This window comes from Branchiostoma belcheri, unplaced genomic scaffold (assembly GCF_001625305.1).
Source record: "Branchiostoma belcheri isolate BF01 breed outbred unplaced genomic scaffold, Haploidv18h27 scaffold4, whole genome shotgun sequence".
In the NCBI taxonomy this organism is placed as follows: domain Eukaryota; kingdom Metazoa; phylum Chordata; class Leptocardii; order Amphioxiformes; family Branchiostomatidae; genus Branchiostoma; species Branchiostoma belcheri.
The window spans coordinates 5,147,689-5,168,663 of record NW_017804020.1 but is presented as its reverse complement, the minus strand read 5'-3'; the positions used below and the strand labels follow the sequence as shown (position 1 = coordinate 5,168,663).

The 20,975-nt window shown below is 43.3% G+C and overlaps 1 protein-coding gene across 14 annotated transcripts in view; it reads right to left on the bottom strand.

Moving 5' to 3' along the window:
• Nucleotides 1-20,975, bottom strand: part of LOC109477297 (E3 ubiquitin-protein ligase HUWE1-like) — a 51,399-nt gene that overhangs the window by 23,940 nt on the left and 6,484 nt on the right. For 9 of the 14 annotated variants that reach the window (XM_019778398.1, XM_019778409.1, XM_019778406.1 and 6 more), the window contains exons 4-37: nucleotides 18,094-18,300; nucleotides 17,563-17,715; nucleotides 17,305-17,367; nucleotides 17,019-17,099; nucleotides 16,102-16,215; nucleotides 15,754-15,853; nucleotides 15,498-15,598; nucleotides 15,155-15,216; nucleotides 14,012-14,124; nucleotides 13,561-13,662; nucleotides 11,737-11,822; nucleotides 11,454-11,555; nucleotides 11,006-11,204; nucleotides 10,577-10,672; nucleotides 10,197-10,304; nucleotides 9,826-9,906; nucleotides 9,452-9,558; nucleotides 8,987-9,164; nucleotides 8,552-8,643; nucleotides 8,125-8,333; nucleotides 7,922-7,982; nucleotides 7,248-7,424; nucleotides 6,752-6,997; nucleotides 5,907-6,532; nucleotides 5,673-5,795; nucleotides 5,469-5,542; nucleotides 5,054-5,217; nucleotides 4,640-4,933; nucleotides 4,337-4,456; nucleotides 2,954-3,040; nucleotides 1,620-1,752; nucleotides 1,309-1,433; nucleotides 932-1,084; nucleotides 517-635 (exon numbers count right to left, since the gene is read on the bottom strand). In XM_019778398.1, coding sequence (XP_019633957.1) covers nucleotides 517-635; nucleotides 932-1,084; nucleotides 1,309-1,433; nucleotides 1,620-1,752; nucleotides 2,954-3,040; nucleotides 4,337-4,456; nucleotides 4,640-4,933; nucleotides 5,054-5,217; nucleotides 5,469-5,542; nucleotides 5,673-5,795; nucleotides 5,907-6,532; nucleotides 6,752-6,997; nucleotides 7,248-7,424; nucleotides 7,922-7,982; nucleotides 8,125-8,333; nucleotides 8,552-8,643; nucleotides 8,987-9,164; nucleotides 9,452-9,558; nucleotides 9,826-9,906; nucleotides 10,197-10,304; nucleotides 10,577-10,672; nucleotides 11,006-11,204; nucleotides 11,454-11,555; nucleotides 11,737-11,822; nucleotides 13,561-13,662; nucleotides 14,012-14,124; nucleotides 15,155-15,216; nucleotides 15,498-15,598; nucleotides 15,754-15,853; nucleotides 16,102-16,215; nucleotides 17,019-17,099; nucleotides 17,305-17,367; nucleotides 17,563-17,715; nucleotides 18,094-18,300 — 4,856 coding nt within the window. The remainder of the gene's footprint in view (nucleotides 1-516; nucleotides 636-931; nucleotides 1,085-1,308; nucleotides 1,434-1,619; nucleotides 1,753-2,953; nucleotides 3,041-4,336; nucleotides 4,457-4,639; nucleotides 4,934-5,053; nucleotides 5,218-5,468; nucleotides 5,543-5,672; nucleotides 5,796-5,906; nucleotides 6,533-6,751; nucleotides 6,998-7,247; nucleotides 7,425-7,921; nucleotides 7,983-8,124; nucleotides 8,334-8,551; nucleotides 8,644-8,986; nucleotides 9,165-9,451; nucleotides 9,559-9,825; nucleotides 9,907-10,196; nucleotides 10,305-10,576; nucleotides 10,673-11,005; nucleotides 11,205-11,453; nucleotides 11,556-11,736; nucleotides 11,823-13,560; nucleotides 13,663-14,011; nucleotides 14,125-15,154; nucleotides 15,217-15,497; nucleotides 15,599-15,753; nucleotides 15,854-16,101; nucleotides 16,216-17,018; nucleotides 17,100-17,304; nucleotides 17,368-17,562; nucleotides 17,716-18,093; nucleotides 18,301-20,975) is intronic. The other 5 variants (XM_019778400.1, XM_019778404.1, XM_019778405.1 and 2 more) reach the window with 5 other exon arrangements.

Below are 20,975 nucleotides of genomic sequence, written 5' to 3'. Positions count from 1 at the left end.
TACAAAGGTCATACTGCAAAGGGAGATTGTCTATTCAACAGAAGGGTACTCTATAAATCGTAGTCGATCTCTGAAATACCAGATGACAAGACTGGAATTTGGGGAAACGGACGTTGATCTGTAGTCCCAGCTTGATTCTCCCTCCCAATGATGTGACAGAGAGATGATTTCTGAGAACCATGTTTCTCTAGCTGCACAGTAATGCCCACCTGTCATCGTGTGTGTACACTATGGTAGGGGAATGGGTGTGCAGCCAGGTTAGTTTGATTTCTATAGTTTCCTGTGGTGATGATGACCACTATCCCAGTCAGGTAGAAGGTTATATGTTCAGCCATGTTATGTTTGATTACCCTCTATGGCTGACATGTAATCATATCATTCCTCATTTAGAGACTTAGAGACTTGTTACTTAACATGATTGACTTTTGCATTATTTTCTTTATATGCTTTACTACTGTCACAGGTTGGTATGTACTAACTATGCTTGGCTGTGATTCCCACAGAACAGTGCCTTACTTTGGAGTAGGTGCCTCCTTGCAGGCTGAGAGGCACTGCTGTGCTGTCTCCAACAGACTGACCAGGACTGTCACCAGGCCGGAGTCCTCCAGGACCTGGGCACATGGCTGACGCAGCTCCTGGGGAGGGGAGGGGGGGGATCAGAACATGTCTTACTCCTGTTTGAGGCTACTGAAGTCATAACAAGGACAGATGCTATATACAGTATTCACATGATTGTCCCTAGACACTGTAACAATTAACAGCTTACTCCATCCTGAAGTCTACAACCATTTTCATCAACCTGCAAGTTAGATTACCAAGAAGTCCTGGTATGCAACTAAGATCTGGATTCAATTAGTCATTCATTTTCATTCATATATTACCCAACCACATCTTCCCATCCATCTACCAAATTACTCTTCTCCACCCTCACCTCAAACAGCAGAGTGAAGAGATGTGCTCTGGCAGACAGCTGTGCCGCCTGTGCCAGGTTGGACAGCTGGCTGGACCAGTCCTGGACGGTCCTGTCATCACCGGCTCGCAGAGGTGCAGCTGCCTCCAGCAGCACAACAGCACGGGCATGGATCTGGGGAACAGGAGAACAACTTCAACATGTGCAAACTTGTGCCTTATCAACAATAAGCGATTTAACTTTTGAATGGCAATATGATTTTAAAAATGTAACAGTAACTGTTAGAGAATCAAAAACAATCTGGTATGTTCCATAAAAATGGATCCAAAGTTTCATTGAACCATTTTCCAGGAGAATTTTTGTAGGAGTGGATCAAGCTGTAGCAGTATCCTAGTCACCTGTCCTGCCACGTCCACCAGCATCTTGTCCCTCCAGGCTGCGTTGTTTCTCTTCACGGCCACCAGCAGGAGATCACACACACGGTACACTGTGTCAGGCAGCGCATCCACCAGGCGCAGACAACCTGCAGCACAGGATGTACATAAGTCACATGCTTCTCTATCTAGATTCCATTGGTTGTTGCAGGAAGAGCAAACAATGCATACTGTACAATCTCCTAAGTTCTGTATTCTGTTCATCTGTCACAGGCTCCCATGGAATCTGTTCAAGATTATTAAATGAATAAATAAACAACCACAGGAGAACCCACCAGGCAGGAGGTTCTCTGTAAACTCTGCCACGAGCTGCGGGTCGAGCGGCTCCTCTTCCTTCTGTTTGTCTCTCTCCGCTTCTTCCTGCTCTCTTTTCTTCCTTTCTTCCTCCTCCTTCTTCTTGGCCTCCTCCTGAGGAAAAAGCCACACTTAGGCAAGGCCACTCCACCTTAAACACTTGTTTCTTGGACAGCCTTCACAAATCACCCTTGCCATAGATACATGCAGCCCACAGAAAGACCACACAAGCACTGAGGGCTGTTAGGAAGATACTAAGTGGCTAATGGGGGAGTTAGTGCCATGGTCTCAACCTTTATAAGAGTGTGGACAGAAAACTACTATCTCTTCTTTCTGTATGCAGTCAATCACAACATACACAAAGTTTATGACCGAATACAAGACTACAGCAACAAAGAAAACAAGCAAATATTGCACCTAGTATACCAAATACATGTAGTACTATTGGTCTTGCATTCAGAATACACATGTTGGTCATCAGCACCATCAAGTTCACGGTTAAGAGTAAGACAGGCCTTAGGATTAGGATTATAATTCTGCAATAATTATGGCTACAAAACTGTACAAAATATCCCATACAGTACAAACCACTTCAGGAACTAAACATGTGTATTCAAGCATTATCTTTTTATACCTAGCTGTCTTCCTGTAAGAATATGTAAGGTTGCCAGAGTAAGATGCAGCAGTCACAGTATAGACAGTACAGGAAGTGAAACATGCAGCAGTCATAGTACATGCCATGTACAAATGTAGATCCAAACAAGCTTGATTACAACTGTACTCCTTGCAGACCTCAGATCTGCACCAAACCAGAGGCTCCTTAAATAGTAGTGCTCAGCACTACACTTCAAATTTCATGCTACATGTCCATATATGCAGGATTATTCTTCCAACAACATTGTTTCCAAATACTGAACTCTTCCATTTCACTCCAGTCCAGGAGATTTAGACTAAATTAGAGCATGTATCATTGTTAATGTCCTGAGAAACCATCCTGCTAGTAAAGAATGTGGGAAAGCTTGCTTGCCAGAAACAGAATGAGAAGTAAGCAAATCAACCATGGAACTTTTCAATACAATCCAAAGTAATGTGAGTTTTGATGGAGGGTTTTGTAGCTCAAGGTTATTTTGACTGAGGGACAGTTGAAGAACAAAGACTTGTTTGCTAGTTTGACAGTACATTTTGTAGCTCAGAGTGACACAGAAATGGCTCAATTAAAACTTTCAGTTGAATCTGAGAGGAGATTTTCAAGCTCTGGCTTAACGTAGCAGCGAAGGACTTAACGCGAGTTGAAGGAGTCTTATTTATTTAATACCTCAGGGTTAACGTTGGCTCCAAGCGACATAGCAATAGCTCTGCTGAGCTGGTCTTCCTCTGACATCCCAATCTCATCCGCTAACTCCTGTGGGACAGGACAAACGACATGAGATGGGGCTGGCAGACACAGCCACCGGCCACAGCAAGGCAGACACTCGGCTCTCACTCAAACAGCATAGCATTTTATACAATTTATATGTCAAAATTAAAGATTATCCTTTATAGATATTCCAGACAGAAGCCACTTATGACTTCCAAAGCCCGATTTCAGTAACAATTGGCTTTAAATAAAAAAAACACCATCTTAAATTGAATTAATGTAAACGTTTCTTGGCTGGAATATCTAATGTTTTAGATTTCCAAAATGTTTTGAACATTCTAAATGGTATATTTTTCAAGTCATGAGAACCGGGTGACTTACATTGCCATGGCCTTGTTATAACACCAGTCCAGACCTTGAAATTCTATTTCTTTCTTAACACGCTATAATTACTAAAAACATAAATTCTGATACATTCTTACCAAATTACATCATCAGAACTGCTGGTAACTACTCAAACTACTACATCATGTTCTAGAAAATACCAAAACTGGTTCACTGGAAGTTCAAGACCTGGACCAAGTAGTTTCCTTGTTTTTGCTTTGGAGGCGTCACAGTAATTTTGTTTTGAGTGTGGTTATAAAACTAAGGTTGATGTTCAAAGAATGACAAGCAGTCACATCATGCTGCAGTAAGAAACCTTTAAAATCCTAAATCTCACTTGAAACATCAACAGCAAGACAAGAAACAGCCACACTAGCAAGGCAATGCAGTCTCCTACTAAAGTGTGTGTAAATGTCAGGCCTGGTCACCGCTAAAATGAAGACTAAATTGAGCCTGAAATTTCAGCAGATTCCTTGAACATGAAACATCAGGATACATTTTATATTACTAATGAAGAATGCCAGATGGCATTTGAAATATTCATTTCTCATTGTAATCCAGTTGTATGGATTTATCAAAGAAATATCAACATACAAAGTACACATTCTTAGGGATTATACAAAAAGCCTTGTGTATTGAGAAGTTGGAGGATGACTGTGACATGTCTGGTACCACAAAGTAACTAAACCAGACATTTCTGTGCCTTGGTAAAGCCACATACACAAACATCACTGTGAAAGATACATTTCAACAAGAGGTCACAAGAGTCATCCCCTCAGAATGTTTTCATGTTCATCAATCAGTTAAGCAACATCTTTTTTAAATCTGAGAACCAACAAATCAAATTGGTATGGCCTTCAGACCCAAGGTTTTGGGATTTTATCGATATTCCTTTAATATTACACCTTGAATACCCTTGACAAGAGTAACCAGCCATTCCTAAGCCTGCTGCCTTACCTGTGCAGCTAGAGGGATGGGAGGGGGGTGGGTGAGACAGTACTCTGTAGCCTGCTCCAGAGACGTGGTGTGGGTCAGTGCCTCCACAGCATGCTCTCTAGTAAACCCCATGTCCATCAGCTGAAACACACAGGAAATTCAAGTTATTCTTTCATTGACAAAAAAGTTCAATGTTCGTCAAATTCATTCCTACCAAAAAACACTTATATTTTGAAAACCAACCTAGAACTCCAACATTTATACAATGTACAGTAGTGTTTCATTAGTCATTGGAAGGTACAGAGCCATCAGTGTCCAGCCCACCTGTTGTAGATGTGCCTGGTTAAAGTCAGGTTCCCGTGGTCTGGCCGGCGCAGCGGCAGCAGCTGCAGCAGCAGGTGCTGCAGCAGCTCCTTCTGTCCCTGCAGCAGCAGCTGCAGCCGCCTGGGCCTCCTTCTCCGCCTCCTCCCCCTGCTTCTCCTTCTCCAGCCGCTCCTTGATGGTCCTCTCGCCTTTCAGGATGTGGCAGAACATGGCGAGCATCGACTCCGACATCCTCGCTCCGTATGTCTTCAGCGGCTTCTTATCCCACAGGTGCATCACGGCCTTGAAGGCAGCCTGGGAATATTCAAACAGGGTTGCCATGGTTGCGGGTAAATTGACATCCAACTGACAAAATGGAGAAGTGAATGTAAAAGGCAAATTCAATACAAGTTTGCCATGGTTCCAGGTCCCTACCTTATGGACATGTACCAGGAACTGTACACTGCTGAAGGGCACGAAGCCAGGCGCGGTGGGGGAGGGTTTGGCGGGAAGCGTGTGGGGAGACTCCAGAACATTCTTCACATTCACCATCTTCTCCACCAGCATCAACCAGGCGTCAAGGAACTCTCCTGAACCATCTGCAGGGTCAGGAAGGTTAAATATGGTAAGATAGGATCAGTTTTACAAGGTCAATGAGGGCACACAAGATCATGTAAGTGATGATCACACAAAGGCAATGTTCCATTGGATCTTGAGCTAATCACAGGAAAGATCTAGAGTTCAAGAATCCAAAAATCATAAGTTAAATTCCAACCCTTGGATAACACAGATATCATAAAGGTTAAGTTACATTCACACTGTATACACAATCAGGAAGTTGAGTTCATACCTGGCAGTTCTGGGTGCTCCAGTCCCTCCTGTAGGGAAACCTTCCCCCCGTGGGTCAGGGTCCAATGGAATGTCCTGAAAACACAGCGAGCTTCATCAGCAATCACCAACATTTGTCTGTCAAGGATTACATCCTTCAGAACAATCATTTCATCTTATGATTCAAACAACATTAAATGATTGTGTTACTTGTGAGTGTACTTACTCGAACAGTGCGTCCAGGCCCCCGGAGGACAGGAACTTCTGCAGCATGAGGTGATATGGAAACTTCTTCTCATCAAACAACATGGGAGACGTGAAGCCAACCGAGCAGATGAAGAATGTTAACCTGGAAACACAGAAAGGAAACATTAGAACATGTATAAAAAGTATAAACAAAGGATGGAGGAAAGAATGACAGAAAGATCAGAAAGAGTAGATAGTTGAAATTCTGCCTGACCTAAACTTGGGAGTGGGGCAGCTGGGAGGTGGTTCCCAGCACAGGCCTGAAGCCAGCAGTCTGGTTAGAGATGCGGCGGTGGCTCGTGCAGCAGGGGTGGGGGCCGTGGTGCTGCCCTGGGGGTGCTGCCGGCTGCGTTGTCTGACAGGTGATCCCACACACAGCTTCACCAGCAGCCCAAACAGCTCTGCCAGCGCACGGCCCAGGCGGGACGAGGCAGACAGCAGCGGCTTGATCTGTTTTATCTGAGCAGCAAGTTGTGGAGAAATCTTCAGTTTCTTATCCGCGTCGTTCAAACCAACATCTTCCACCTCCATGGGGGAAACCTCCATTTCTGTCACGGGGTCCTCAGTTCTTTCACTGTCCAGGCTGGTGCCAGGTTTATCAGTGTCGACCTTCCCCACGTCAAGCTTGTTCCTGGAAGACTTGCCGTCGTCCTTGGGTAAGAGTTTGGTCATGTCTGTCTTCCCAAACTCACAGTCCTCGGGAAGCGCACCAGGAGTACAGAGGGAGAGAAGCACGGTGCTCTCCCACACCAGGGACTGGTACAGTCTGCTCAGGCCCTTCAGCACGTTCTGTCCCAGGTCTGAGCCCCAGTGGCTCACAGACATCGACCGGATATCAGTCTGTGGAGAGAAAACAGTAAGAATTACACACAGGAAAACTGCTACACAACAAAACAACACAATATACCATGAGATGAAGGTGAAAATGCTAGCAGACATGGTCATACATTCAAGTTCTAATGAAATAAGCAATCTAATTGCATATCTGATTTTAGTATTCCTTGACAATGCATTGCCGGCTGTGACGCCCTGTATATAGAGTTGTAACAACAAACACACCTGTCCCACTCTGCACACGTGTACAAACATCAGGATGTAGGAGTGCGCAGCTGCCATGGCGTGTAGAAGGGGCGTGTCACGTGACGACAACACTGCATCGGGATTGGCTGCGGAGTTGGCCAGCTCACGCAGAAGCACGGAGCCTCCAGGAGGTTCCAGGGGCTGGTATAACGGCTCCAATGCCTCCAGGACTTCATTCAGCTTCAGCAGGCCTTGTTTCAGGACCTGTGGCTCGTGAGCTAGTGTCTGGAGAAAGGAGACAAAATGTGCTTCAGTGCAATCAAAATATCATTTATCATCAAAACGTGCATTATTATCAATCCAATAGATATCCACGGAAAAAGTGTTATTCATTTCATTTTCATTTATTTTACCAGTAGATAACTCAGGTCCATTCTTTCCCTTAAAATTAGTCAAGGCTGAAAAACCTGACAATTGTCTCAGGAAAATAATGAAGCAGACAAGTGTAGATTTGAAAACTTGGCCTCAAACTTACTAGTATGGACTTGCAGACACCGGCCACAGCCTGACAGGCAGGGGATGTGGGGAAGTCGATGGGCAGGTTGGGGAGTCCCAGGATGTCCAGCAGGGGCACCAGGCCCTTCTGTGTCACAAACTCCCTGCAGTGGTCATCCGTCGTGTTGTTGCTCAGGATCGACTCCACAAACTTCATCTGGAGATAGAAGAAAATGTGCTGAAAAGTTCTTCCACAAGGATAGATACGATAAACAGCAAACAAAAATTCATAATTTAAAAATTTATAACTTCATAACCATTTCTGCTAAGGAGATTGTGTTTGTACTGGCATTGACTGAATGGTTACCTTGTGAACGAAAAAAATTCAAAAGAAGATATTTTGGGTCTGTTCTTGGGTAGGCCTTATTGAGCTGAGAAGCAACTATGCTACCGACACAAACCCTGTTACTATTGTATGTTTAATGCAGCCAAATCATCACAGAGGAATCCTACAGGCACACCATTAAGCTTATGTGAGGTGTTGCCGTGATTTTGTCCCTGCCACATGACAGAGCAGCTGGGATTGTCTGCTTCACGGCTGTCTTCTGGCACTTGAGTTTACCAAGCAGCCACGGGGAAAGTGCTGCAAGTAGACAAGACAGTGCCTCTGAACAACACTCCCCCAGCCATAGGGTAAAAATTCCATCAACTTACCACATTCAGGACATAGTCCAGCAGTGGAATAGGAGTTCTGGCCTCCTCAGTTCCTGGGGCTCTGTGGACAGAACAGAGCAAAAAACATGCATAAATGAAGAGACCGCTTTCTCATGCTACTCATAATGCTTATACTTCTGTCTCAAGTAGCTGCAACATTGATACAAATTTCAGTGTTAAGTCAGTCAGGGTTGAGGTCTCACTTGGTCTCCTGCGCTTCCGGTGCCTGTCCCTTGGAGGCGCTGGTTTGGCTGGTGGTACTCGACACGTCGTCCTCCTCCTCCTCGTCCTCGCTGTACGTCTCCTCCAGCACCGGTTGCCGTGGCGACTGGCTGTTAGGCGTGGCCTTGGTGTCAGGTTTCGTACAGATGAATTTGGCATCTTGGCCCATTGCACACACTTGTTCCAGCAGCTGGAGGCAAGAACAAGGAGATCAGAGTTGGAAGACTTCACGTCCTTACCCAGACTACTTTGTAACCCCTCTAGTCTGGCCTAGGTCACTTAAAACTAAAGGTCTGTGTTTTGTGCGAAGATGCAAGCTGTAAGTCAATGTTCTTGCAAATGGCTTATTGCAATTGGGACTTTTGAGTTGGGTACTTTATCAGTTTATGAATGCTACTGCATGCTGACCTTGATAATGGCCTTGGTGGCGTCAGTCCTCAGTGTGGGCTGATGTCTCATCAGCTCATCCATGGCGTTCCCCAGGTTTGATGCTGTGTCACCTGCAGGAGGAAACATACTCTCACATCAAGGTTCCCCTTTTCACTTCTTTTATCTTTGATTTTTGTTAATTCTATATAACCACATCAAAATACACACAATAGGAACATATCCAAATCCTGGATTGCATAGTTCTGTTACAACAAGAAAGGTCTACTGGTATTTGCTTAGCCATCACGTTTTCCCATTGTTTCATTGGATGTCTTCTTATAATAACAGGATCACAAAAATTAACTGAATCAAACTGGACCAGAATATACTTTTCATTTATACCTTGAAGTTCCTACCACTAAAAAGGAAGGGAAACCTAACAATAACTTTGGGGTTGAGAAAGAAAATCCTTACCTAATGTATCAGAGCTTCTTCTCCTCCTCATGGCAGGCAGGTAGGCCTCTGACAGCAGCACTTTGAACAGTTTGTCAAACGGACGACACCTCACAAAGGCCTGCAGTCCCCGCTGGTTCAGACAGAGGGCGCTGAACACGTTAGGCAGGGCACTCAGCACTTCTCTGGTGGCTGGCACCTGAGAAGGGGGAAGGAATGAATCAATGTGTAAATGAACGAAATGGGTGAATTTTTACTTTGACATGCAACACATTAGACTATTATTCTCTCAAAGGGATCATTTTTTTGCAATCTTGAAACAATGTACAAAACAAAAAATCCACTTTCTACACAATTAAGCTGTAGAAAAAAAGTTTTACTTTGCTGAAAACAAAATGTAAGTCTTGTCCTTGAAACATTGATATTTATCATACTAATCTTCTAGTGTTGTCTACCACTTCGTGTTCAAGCAGCACTATGACTCACATCTTTAATGAGGAGAGCATGGAGCACCACGTCGGTAAGGCCGTTGTCTTGTAAGGAAGACAGGAGGGAAGGTTCTTGGAACACGTACACTGTCACTACATCAGTCGCTGTAAAAACAGAAGAAATGGAGTTATGGATGATATTGAAAAATATTGAATATCAAAGTCAATCTCCCCAAACAAAAAGTGTTTATCATCTCCAAATTTGGTAAAATCCATATTTTGGTTATAGAATCAAAAATAGAGACATCTGTTTAACATGCAAAATGTAAAATAGCTTGAAGTTAAAACTAAAGAGTGAAGGACTTGCCACTAGTTGAGAGGTTCTTAGTAATTTCAGTCAGAAAACTCATTGGAGAAAACTATGGGTCTTACCTAGTAGGAAGAGGGAGGGTCCGTAATACTCAGCATTGCTGATGATGTGTTTCAGGGACACAGGCAGGGAACCGTCCATAACTGGGGACAAAACACTCTGATTAGACAATGCAACAATTCACACTACCTCAATCTTACTGTTCAGGACTAATTCAAAACTTTAATTCACTCAGCTATGGACAAAGGCTTGCCATCTGGAATTCATGAGCATTGCCTTTCCTGTGTTGCAATATCTCACTACAAGATGGTAGAATTTTGTAATGATTCAAAATGATACCATACTGATGAGAAACATTTGTAGGCATTTACAACACAGAATAATGACTTGTTTCAAGAAGGAGGTTAAACAACAAGGAATTTACACCACTTACCATGTCTTATACTGTCTGAGAAGGCGGGGTCAGGAATGGCTTTTTTAAGGAAGTTCAGCATGGATTTCATCAGAGCTGCTCTCTGGGGGAAACACTGCTTCTGAGGGTCTGGAAAAAACAACAGTGATGTTAAATGTGGTAGGAAACACACTTCCAAAGCTTCCAAAAGCAGTTTCAGCACTTTCAGTTTCTTACCAACTACACATTGGTAAGAGGTAACATCCGGGATACGAAAAGTCAGTGTATTCAGCCGAAGAACTGAGAAAAGCGCGAATCTAAACCTTCAGCATACTAAGGTAGCCATGTGGCACCAAATTTGAATTAGCTACGAAGTTAGGTCACAGAGAGAACTTTAAATGACCAAGCAGCCATCTCTCTACCTTGTTTCTTGTCTGTTTCTGTGCGGTTGTCCTCGGACATGGAGCTGGTGCTGGCCGGTGATGGACCATCCATCTCCATTGGGACATCAGACGACCCTGCAGGGATAAACATAACAACTTCCATCAACCACAACATTCACAACACAGCCTACATGTACATTAATCTGTCTTCTTCTATAAGATTGGCTGAAACAAAAGATATCTGTGGCTTTCACCAGGGGTATCGAAGGCAAGAAATGTTACATAAAATTAGCCTACAAACAAGAGTAATACATTAAAGGAAGAATGAAGTACTTCATGTACATTGTGCAAAGTCTAAATTTATCTATATCGGGTACAATACTAAAAGCAACAGTTTTCAGGGATCTTTCTTTTTCTTTAACCCTGACTTATTCCTGTCCACTGTTCCCTGCTGGCTGCATAACTCACCACTGGACGTGCTGGCCGCTGTCTCTGTTTCCATGGCAACAGCTCCCTCTTCTGATTGGTTCCTAGTCTCCGTGGCGATCTGCCCCTCCCCTTCCCTGTTCTCCTCCTGTTGATGCTCCTCTTCCTCTCCACCATCCTCTACACTGATGGTTGGCGTGATGACAAACGGACACTCTTTTCTGCAGATCTCAACCTCATGCTGGAAACAAGTCAAGAAAAAAGGTGTTCAAAAAACACTGTGGCGACAAGCTGTTACAATTCTATATACAGATCTTCACAGGCACAAACATCTTGCATGTCTACACCTTTTTTCACAAAGGTCCCATAATAATTAGGCATGTCTTTGTTTCTTACTACATCTTCCCCTTTTAACATTCACTGAGTTTTCTCAAGATGAATCTTCCTTAATTTAAGACATCTGTATCCTTTTAAAGGCATGCCGTCTCACCTCCAGTCTGTTGATGAAGCAGCTGAGCCCGCTGTGTGTCTGGAAGGACGTCATGTCCAGGTTGGTGATCAGGTCAACAACACGCACCGCTCTCGTCACAAACTGGAAAACATGAAGAACAACAAATGTAGTCACAAACTGGACAACAAAATTATTCTTATAATTATAATAAGCACCTCTCTCTTAGAGTGCTGAACATTTGACACAATGATTTGACAGAACATGAATTATCCATGCAGTGTGTTCACGGTCAAATGTACATGTAGGCACTTGCCACACTTACGATGATGTTGTCCTGGTCGTCCCCCAGCCAGTTGATGACTTTCAGTAGTGACTCCATCATGCCACAGGACACCAGTGCTTCTCCACCTGGGGGAGGGGGGTGGGGAGCACAGAAGGGTGGTTTTCAGACCATGATGATGCTAAATCAACGACACATCTATAATCCAAAGCTGCCATACAAAATTTTCGGGGTGCAGAAAAAAGATTAACAACAATTTGACGAGCTAAATGAACTTAGGACTCAGCATCACAAATTACAGAAAACCAAAACCGAGTATTTTGAGCCATAGACATGTACACCTATACAGCACATTGAAAAAGTAAGAAATACCAGCATACTTTCCAATACCTACACAGGGGTTAAAATACTTTTTTTTTCCAGGTTGCCCGGGCGGCAACCTGGGTCAAAAGCCAGGTTGCCCCATCAGGATTTCAGGTTGCCCCATTTCAAAGGATCTGGATTCATCAAATCTGCTACCCCATATCCATTATCCTTTCTTTTTATCAATTAATAGGTTTGTTTATCAAGTAGCAAACACAACAGCTGTCAAACATCATTGTTTATTAAAAAATGCTGCCTTCATATGGGTGGGTACCTGTTCCGCTCTTTCAGGTCCAGGTCCAGAGTCCAGGTCCGGACCTGTACCTGTACCTGATTCTGGATACCAGACTATCAGTACCAAATAATTTTTGCTAAATGATCATTGCTAAATATTAAATGTATAGCAACCAATACAAATTTTTTTATTTATTTTTTAAATTTTTTTAGTATTTATTTTTATTTTTTTAGATTTATTTTTATTTTATTTATCCTCTTTTAATTTTATTTTATCCCATTTTATCCGTTCTAATCATTATCAAACTTCTCCTCTACTGTCCTCTATGGCTAAAACCTCAGAACCGAATATATTAATACATTAAACTTCCCAACCAATCACATCGCCCTCTAGCGGTTTGGGCCAAATTGCAGGCATGCATAAACAACAAATTCCAAGATGGCCGCCGCTCGTCTCAAAATTCGGGCCGATTGCCGAAGTTTCCTTGTATTTTCCTTGGTATTTTACGCGATTCAAGCAAAGAAAACAAGTTGACCACAAGAACAAAAGAGTAATACAGCCTTGGGAAACTAATGGTCCGTTTTGTTGGGTGCTAATTTCTCATTTCGAGTGAAAATTTATGTGTGGCAGTAGCGGCACAGTGTGACCATGTGGTCTAAAACCACTTATTTTCGGCTCGAACCAAACGCGGCCTGTAAAGTTCCCTTTATGATTTCTAGATGACTATCGGTAACGAAAATATGGAGAATATTGTTGCAAAAATGAGAGGTACGGAAACTAAGGTAAATTTCTTTATTTAATGCTGGATTTTCATTTTCCTGGCTGGCTTCCTTGTATCTAGTGATCATCAGTTAGTATGGATTTTTGTTCCGGTCCAAAAAACCGGTCCACCGACGTTTCGTTTTTTTTTCGGACCGGACCGATAAATTTTTACGGTCCGAACCGGTCCACATGTCAATCAGGCGGGACCGCGGCACTATTTATTTCAGAAGCTGCTGGCCGTAAACTTGCGCTCCGGGCAACCTGGCTTTCCGAATAAGTCTCGCACAGAAAAAATTACTTGCGCGGCGAGACTGCGAGACCGGGTATTTTAACCCCTGCCTACAAAATGTATTATAGTAACATCATCACAGCACACAAAGTTGATTTTATAGGAACACCTCCGACGATTATATACAACACTCACTGATGCAAAGTATACAGAAGGAAAAAAACAAAGGCACACACATAAACCCCAGGCATGTGTGGATGTAAGTTTGGGACTGTACCTGTGCAGAAGTGGTCCCTACCTGCTTCATAGCTGGCCAGGTGGTACAGGAATGAGAACAGTGCTGTGGCAAAGGGCTGGGGGAACGGGCTCTCATTGGGGTCTGGGGAGGAGACAGGAAATATAGTTCAGTGAAACACTTTTAAAAAATCAACTGCTGACAAATTCTGAGAAAGTCTGTCCCAAAAAGCAAAGTTCTACAGATAAGGCTTTTATCTGTATTCGATTCATAAGTCCAAGAAACAATTCTTGTATCGTAGCATACCTCAGATATATGTGGGGAGTGAGGGTATGAAGGACTGAGATTCAAACCCAGGACTCCAAGGCATCAAATGCTAGTGCTAGATACTTCCAGGGAATGAAACCTAATTAAGACGTCCCAGGAACTGATTTTTGACATTGATACAAAGAAAAAATACTAATACTCAGTAAAAACATGAAACAAATGTTACCTGTCATGGCGTGGATGCAGCTCCTGACCAGCACAGGGAGAAAGCCATGGTACGAGGCTGCGCCCGTCGCGTCAATAATGTTGCCGAGCCTAGCGGGGTCATGGTAGAGATAACTACATTACTAAATATTTACACTGTCCTATAACAGGAACATGCAGGCAAAACATCCAAACTGCCCAGAAAAAACAGCTAACAGACCAGGTCATGTTATCAAACAACGTAACAAGAAAATTTGGGTGCAGCATGGAGTCTGAGTTGGTGCATTTACATGTCTATGTCATCTACACCTTCGGACAACTTCTTGCTTCCCTCTTACTTTACTACCATCAAAGATCAAAGAAGACAAGCACTCTTCAGAGTTTTATTCCTACTACCAACATCATGAGAGGAAGGTGAGACATTATCTATTGCATGGACTAGTTTTTCTGACGATTAAATCAAACCCAAACATTAATTTTGGACTTTGTCATGTTTATTTCTAACACCACTCTAGTAAGAACATTATAAGAAGATCCATGATTGTTAAGTGTATGGATTGTTAGGTACACCAGTCCTGTAACACAGCACACAGGTGAGCCACACCAGCTGCAGGCAGGCTGGCCGAGTCTGGAACAATGCTGGTACGTTAGTTCTGAATGCAACATGAGAAACGCAACATAAACTCCACCCACGGGGGGAGGGAGGAAGGAACATGCCAGAACAAGTGTCCACAGACTCTCACAACAGGGCTGGGCAGGGGATCTAAAACTGCCACTTCGACTTTAGAAAATTATTCTTGAACTTTGAAGCGTTACAGTGGTATCTTTACTTCTCCAATAACATTTGTAGTTTTTTTAGATATTTCAAATTCAATGTCTCTTACAATGTCTCTCTGAAATCATGTTGTAGAAGTGAGCTTCCCAAGTGAAACCTTCAAGTCTCCAACCAGTGGAGAGAAGGAAGAAGCTGTTAAAGTCTGTGGACGACTCTGGAGGGGAGACCAGGTGGTCATGTTGGGGCTGAGCCAGTGTGTGAGTACTGTTTTACACCCTGACTGGGTCCCTGTCAGTGTGGGTTACACAAAGAATAAGGAATGATGGTAAAAGTAAAACCCAATCAGACAAAGTTTAAAGTTGGAGCAGTGGGCCAGCGGGGGAAACTCACTTGGGGTTCCTCTCCAGGTGGATGATCGCCGTTAACGTTCTCAACGACGCTGCTTTGATCTCCTACAGAAACAAACAAAAGGCCAATATTTGACATTCATTAAACAATGTAAAATATTTCTCCTTCTGCAAAAGAGATCTGTTTTACAACAATCTTTCCCAAGTATGACAGAATTTGGATAAACAGCAGCAATACGTGTAACTTACTGTCCAGATCACTCAACTACTCAAAGAACAAATTGTAGCACTTTACTTCTTTGATACAGTTATGCAGATCAGATTTTAGTAAAATCATTGAACATTTATACGCTAGACAAAATGCAACATTTGAAACTCTCCCTCACCGTAAGTCGGGTATCATTCAACTGGAGCACATCAACCAACTCTTCTATGAGCCCGTTGTACAGTAGGGTGTTGGCATTGTCTTGTAGGGCGGCTGAGTACACTGGGGAATATACAATACACAATATATAGCACACACAGGTACACAGTGGCATTGCCTTGCATATATTGTCACATACACATAAATACAAACATTAAACGCTTACACGCTGTCTTATTTCCAAAGCATGTAATATGAACAAAACCATTCTTGCTCACCTAGGACTGACAGGGCCTGTAACCTGGCCTGTACACACTGTAGTCTCAGGCGGTAGTTGGAGAAACAGTAGGCTAACCTAATGTGGGTGAACAGCAGCATCTGAAACAAGAAAAACTCACTTGTGTCACTGATTTCAGAAGGGTCCCTAAAACTTACACATACTAGTAATTAATGACTGAAACAAGCCTCTCAGCCGTACCGCAGTTCTTATGGAAGTCACTAGGATTTTATTTGGTCTCAAATGACTTGCTTGTCCTTGTCATTTTACCTGTTTGTCCTTGGGTCTGTTAAACACCCTCTGGTAAGTCTCTGTTATCTTTATTACTAGCACGTCCTTGAAGTCTTACCTGTTTGTCCTTGGGTACGTTATACACCTTAAGAAGATTCTCCATGATCTCAGCTGGGCTCTGGGCAACTTTGTCGACGTTCTCAATGTGGATACACTGCACCGTATTCACCGGCTGGGAAAGGGGAGAAATTCAAGTCTCAACTAAAGAAAGGATTCTGAACATACACAAGGCAGCAGAGTTTCCTCAGTAGGATGTACAGGTTTGTAATCTGGAGTGTGAACAAAATCTGCCGATGGGCAAACAGTTTATGCTAGGCTATAAGGGTGTGTGACGGAAGACAAGGATGAATGGTTTTGAACTTCTTGCTTACAATGAGAAAATGTGTTATTTTGCCTTTCTACTTGAAAGGCAATGAACTAAGAACTGATTCATTCCCAGTATTAGCTGTAAGTCATTCATAACACAGATGTCTTTTCCACCTCTTTCAATACCAGGTCAGATACTTTTTTCAGTTTTATGACATACAGATGACATCATTAACACCATCCACTGTTACTTTACATACAGCTGGCAACACTTGCACATCACTGGACAAGCAGAAAAACTTCTCACACAAATAAAACAACACCTGCTGTAGGGTGACAAAACTTTCCCAAATGCCTTGTGCCAAAGTGATAATATTGCAGTCTTGTTGATTTATAACTTTTACTTCACACCTTCTCAAACACCAGCACATGTAAGACATTTCCAGCACCTGCACATCACTGTACAAGCATGAAACTCTTCACACACACAAAAAAAGCAGCTGCTACATGGTGACAAGCTTTCCTTAAACACATTTCATTGAAGTGCTCATTATTGCAAAAGTACAGCTGATTTATGACCTAATTACAGCTGGCAAATTACACCTAACTTGTCATCACATCACAAATGGTACAAGTCCCAACATGTAGAAAACAAAGCTGCAGTCCTACCTTTTTCCCTGGTGTGGATTTTTCATCTGTAACTTCTGTGTAAAACTCAAAGTGCAAGGTAGTCGCACTGGCAGGGTAACTCTGCAAAAGCACAAATTCAAACTTTTCAACATCGAGAGTACTGTTTATGTTTAATCAACACTTAGCTGGCAATTTTCTGAGACTAATCTACAAAATTGCAAATATCTTAAATCAAAGATAACATTCAATAATATAGTTAGGATACCTTGATGCATTCCGATGGAAATGAACATAATGTAATTATGCACCCACAGGACATACTTACAGAGAAGGGAAGATCTTGGCAACACTCAGCCAGCCCAAACCCGTTTTCTTTGCCTCCCCAACTCTGTCAAGAGAACAACATATATTCAATACAAGGAAAGTAGGTGAACTTTGTTCAAAACTTGTTCACCTTTGAGGATGTAACAATAGAAAATGGCTCCTGACCTCTGCATGGTGCTACAGCCTGCCCAGTAACATTTGTCACTTATTGGCAACCAGGAGTGGGATAATAAACAAACAAACAAACAAACAAGCATACCTCAGCAAGATGCTGCAGCCTGCCTAGGAGTGTCTGTCTCTTCTCGGCAGCCAGACGGGTGATGAAGTTGGACCTCTTGCTGAAGACATACAGGAGGTTCAGCACCGGCAGCACCAGCCCCATGTCTGAGGAGGACAGCAGCCGCGTCACATGCTACAGGGAGACAACAAATAGGGGGTCATTATTTCTGAGGAAGGCTAAGGGAACAGCGGCTGCATCACATGATTCTGCAGGGGATAAGAACAGATTTCTATGAGAAAGCTGTGAATTACCTCAATATCTTAACACCTCAACAAGTTATGCATCAAAAACTAACAAGAAGACTTTTCAATGCAAGCTAGAAAAGAGATTTATTAACCCAGAACCATTGTCATACGAAATACTGTAAAACTCATAAATGTCATCTAATAGAGTCAGTTTCCTTATGACTGACATGTAGCACTTTGGTAGGACAAGTCATTTGATGTAAAATTATAGATGGTTGCTGTTACGTGTTATGCCAAGTTACCACAGACAAAAGGTAGAACGTACCTCCATGGAGTTGTACAGGTGTCTGGAGAAGCTGTGCTCTATCAGCAGTGCCGTGAACTGCAGAACCTTCAGCAGACGCTCCTTCGACTGGACCATCTCTGGCCTGTCGATGGGGAGAGTCCATTCTGCACCGGGGGGTGTTAGGCAGGCCTCTTCAAGGATGGTATCAAACCGGTCCAACACATCTATCCAGTGAACTAACTCACACTGGGGAAAACAATAAAAGTCAATTATCAAAAAATTCTATAAATTTGGTGATTTAGTCATTTATACAGTCAAACCTGCCCATGCGACCACCTTGTCAAGATGACCTACTGGCCAAATAGACCGGTTTTCTCCGGTCCCGAAAATATTTTCCCATAGGCACAAGCATTAAGCACTCTGCCCAAGTAGACCACCTTCCTGACGCGACCGCGGCCAGCTCGAGTCGGGACCACGCGCGACCAAAACCTTCCCATGACGACCGCATCATTTTTAAAAGGGTGTCTATATCGATTTTTAATAAAAAACTTGCGGGGGATTTATGGGGGAGAATCGGCCTGTTTACGTTGTGTTTTGCCCGGCCGAGCGATTCAAGATGGCGCCGGGGGTCACGATGTTGGGTCATTGGAACAGACTACTGTAATATGGGTGAAAACTTGACGTGCGGTTTGATTCTACTGTACAATCTACCGTACAAAATGTAAATTTATTTGTCGCCGACGATGTTTAAATAAAAGAAAATGATATTTACTAATATTGACTTGAGGGCTTAAAGTTTTTGGAGTTTAAGGTGTTTTTATTCTTATTCAACTAGCTGCTCACCCATGATGCTGGTGAAATATCCCAAGTGGAGAATCTTGTAAACAAGTCACACAAGCTTCGAGAAAGATCGGTTTAATTGTACCAAAGAAGCGTCTCGGAAAATTACAAACGTCGGGACGTCATACTTAACTTGAAGAAAAAGTCTGGTCGACATCTGGTCTGGTGAGCGATTCATACAGACCGTGGGGATTTTAACAATTTCAAGCCGCTGCATGCGGCACGCAAATTATGCCGCTGCACGCCGCTGCATGTGCAGGGCCGCAGACGAGCTTACAGCGAAGCCCGGCGTCTTCGCCCTAGGATGGGAGCGTAATGGAATCCAGGGTGACATCGAGAAAGTTCTACAGACACTGTAGCCTTTAACAGTAACGTTCAATTGTATTTTTTTGCCGTAAAANTCTGAACATGGTGTTCGTTATGGCCAGGTTGTGTTCAGCACACTTGCTTAACAGTGAGAGACCACTGCTGTTTACTTTCCCTAGGCCATGCTTCCCTATAACTCCCTTCCACTGTTCATAGTCTTTGCCCACTCTGGCGTTAAAGTCCCCTAGCACTAGGAGCTTATCATTGCCAGGTACAGTGCGCAGTACAGTGTCTAGGTCGGCATAGAACTGTTCTTTGCTTTCCTCTGTGCTTGTCAAGGTGGGGGCGTAAGCGCTTATGATGGTAAGAAAACGCTTGTTGCTGATGGGGAGGCGAAGTTTCATGAGCCTTTCATTTATACCAGAGGGGACATTTGGTATCTGTTTGAGAAGACTAGACTTGATGGCAAAACCAACTCCATGGATCCTGTCCTCATGAGCTGCTTTGCCTTTCCAGAAAAATGTGTAGCCACAGCCTGGTTCTGTCAGAGAACCCTCTTCCGGAAATCTCGTTTCGCTCAGTGCTGCAATATCTATACTACAGTCAAACCTGCCCATGCGACCACCTTGTCAAGACGACCTACTGGCCAAATAGACCGGTTTTCTCCGGTCCCGAAAATATTTTCCCATAGGCACAAGCATTAAGCACTCTGCCCAAGTAGACCACCTTCCTGACGCGACCGCGGCCAGCTCGAGTCGGGACCACGCACGACCAAAACCTTCCCATGACGACCGCATCATTTTTAAAAGGGTGTCTATATCGATTTTTAATAAAAACTTGCGGGGATTTATGGGGAGAATCGGCCTGTTTACGTTGTGTTTTGCCCGGCCGAGCGATTCAAGATGGCGCCGGGGGTCACGATGTTGGGTCATTGGAACAGACTACTGTAATATGGGTGAAAACTTGACGTGCGGTTTGATTCTACTGTACAATCTACCGTACAAAATGTAAATTTATTTGTCGCCGACGATGTTTAAATAAAAGAAAATGATATTTACTAATATTGACTTGAGGGCTTAAAGTTTTTGGAGTTTAAGGTGTTTTTATTCTTATTCAACTAGCTGCTCACCCATGATACTGGTGAAATATCCCAAGTGGAGAATCTTGTAAACAAGTCACACAAGCTTCGAGAAAGATCGGTTTAATTGTACCAAAGAAGCGTCTCGGAAAATTACAAACGTCGGGACGTCATAATTAACTTGAAGAAAAAGTCTGGTCGACATCTGGTCTGGTGAACGATTCATACAGACCGTGGGGATTTTAACAATTTCAAGCCGCTGCATGCGGCACGCAAATTATGCCGCTGCACGCCGCTGCATGTGCAGGGCCGCAGACGAGCTTACAGCGAAGCCCGGCGTCTTCGCCCTAGGATGGGAGCGTAATGGAATCCAGGGTGACATCGAGAAAGTTCTACAGACACTGTAGCCTTTAACAGTAACGTTCAATTGTATTTTTTTGCCGTAAAAGTTGACTCGCAAAAATGTGACGCCACCCCATTTTCTTTCACTACGCCTGGTTCCCAAATTTTCGATTCGTCTTAGTCGTAGCACGTGCTAGCACGCTACTGGGGCTTTTACATTTTCAGTAGTACAAATGACGGTTAACTTTTGATTGTATTTCAACCTCGGAATTAAGCAGATTTATGCCTCATTTCTCGTAGTTTGTAACTCGTTGTGAAGTTGGCCGCCGGGGCGCCATTTTGATTGTTGTTGTCT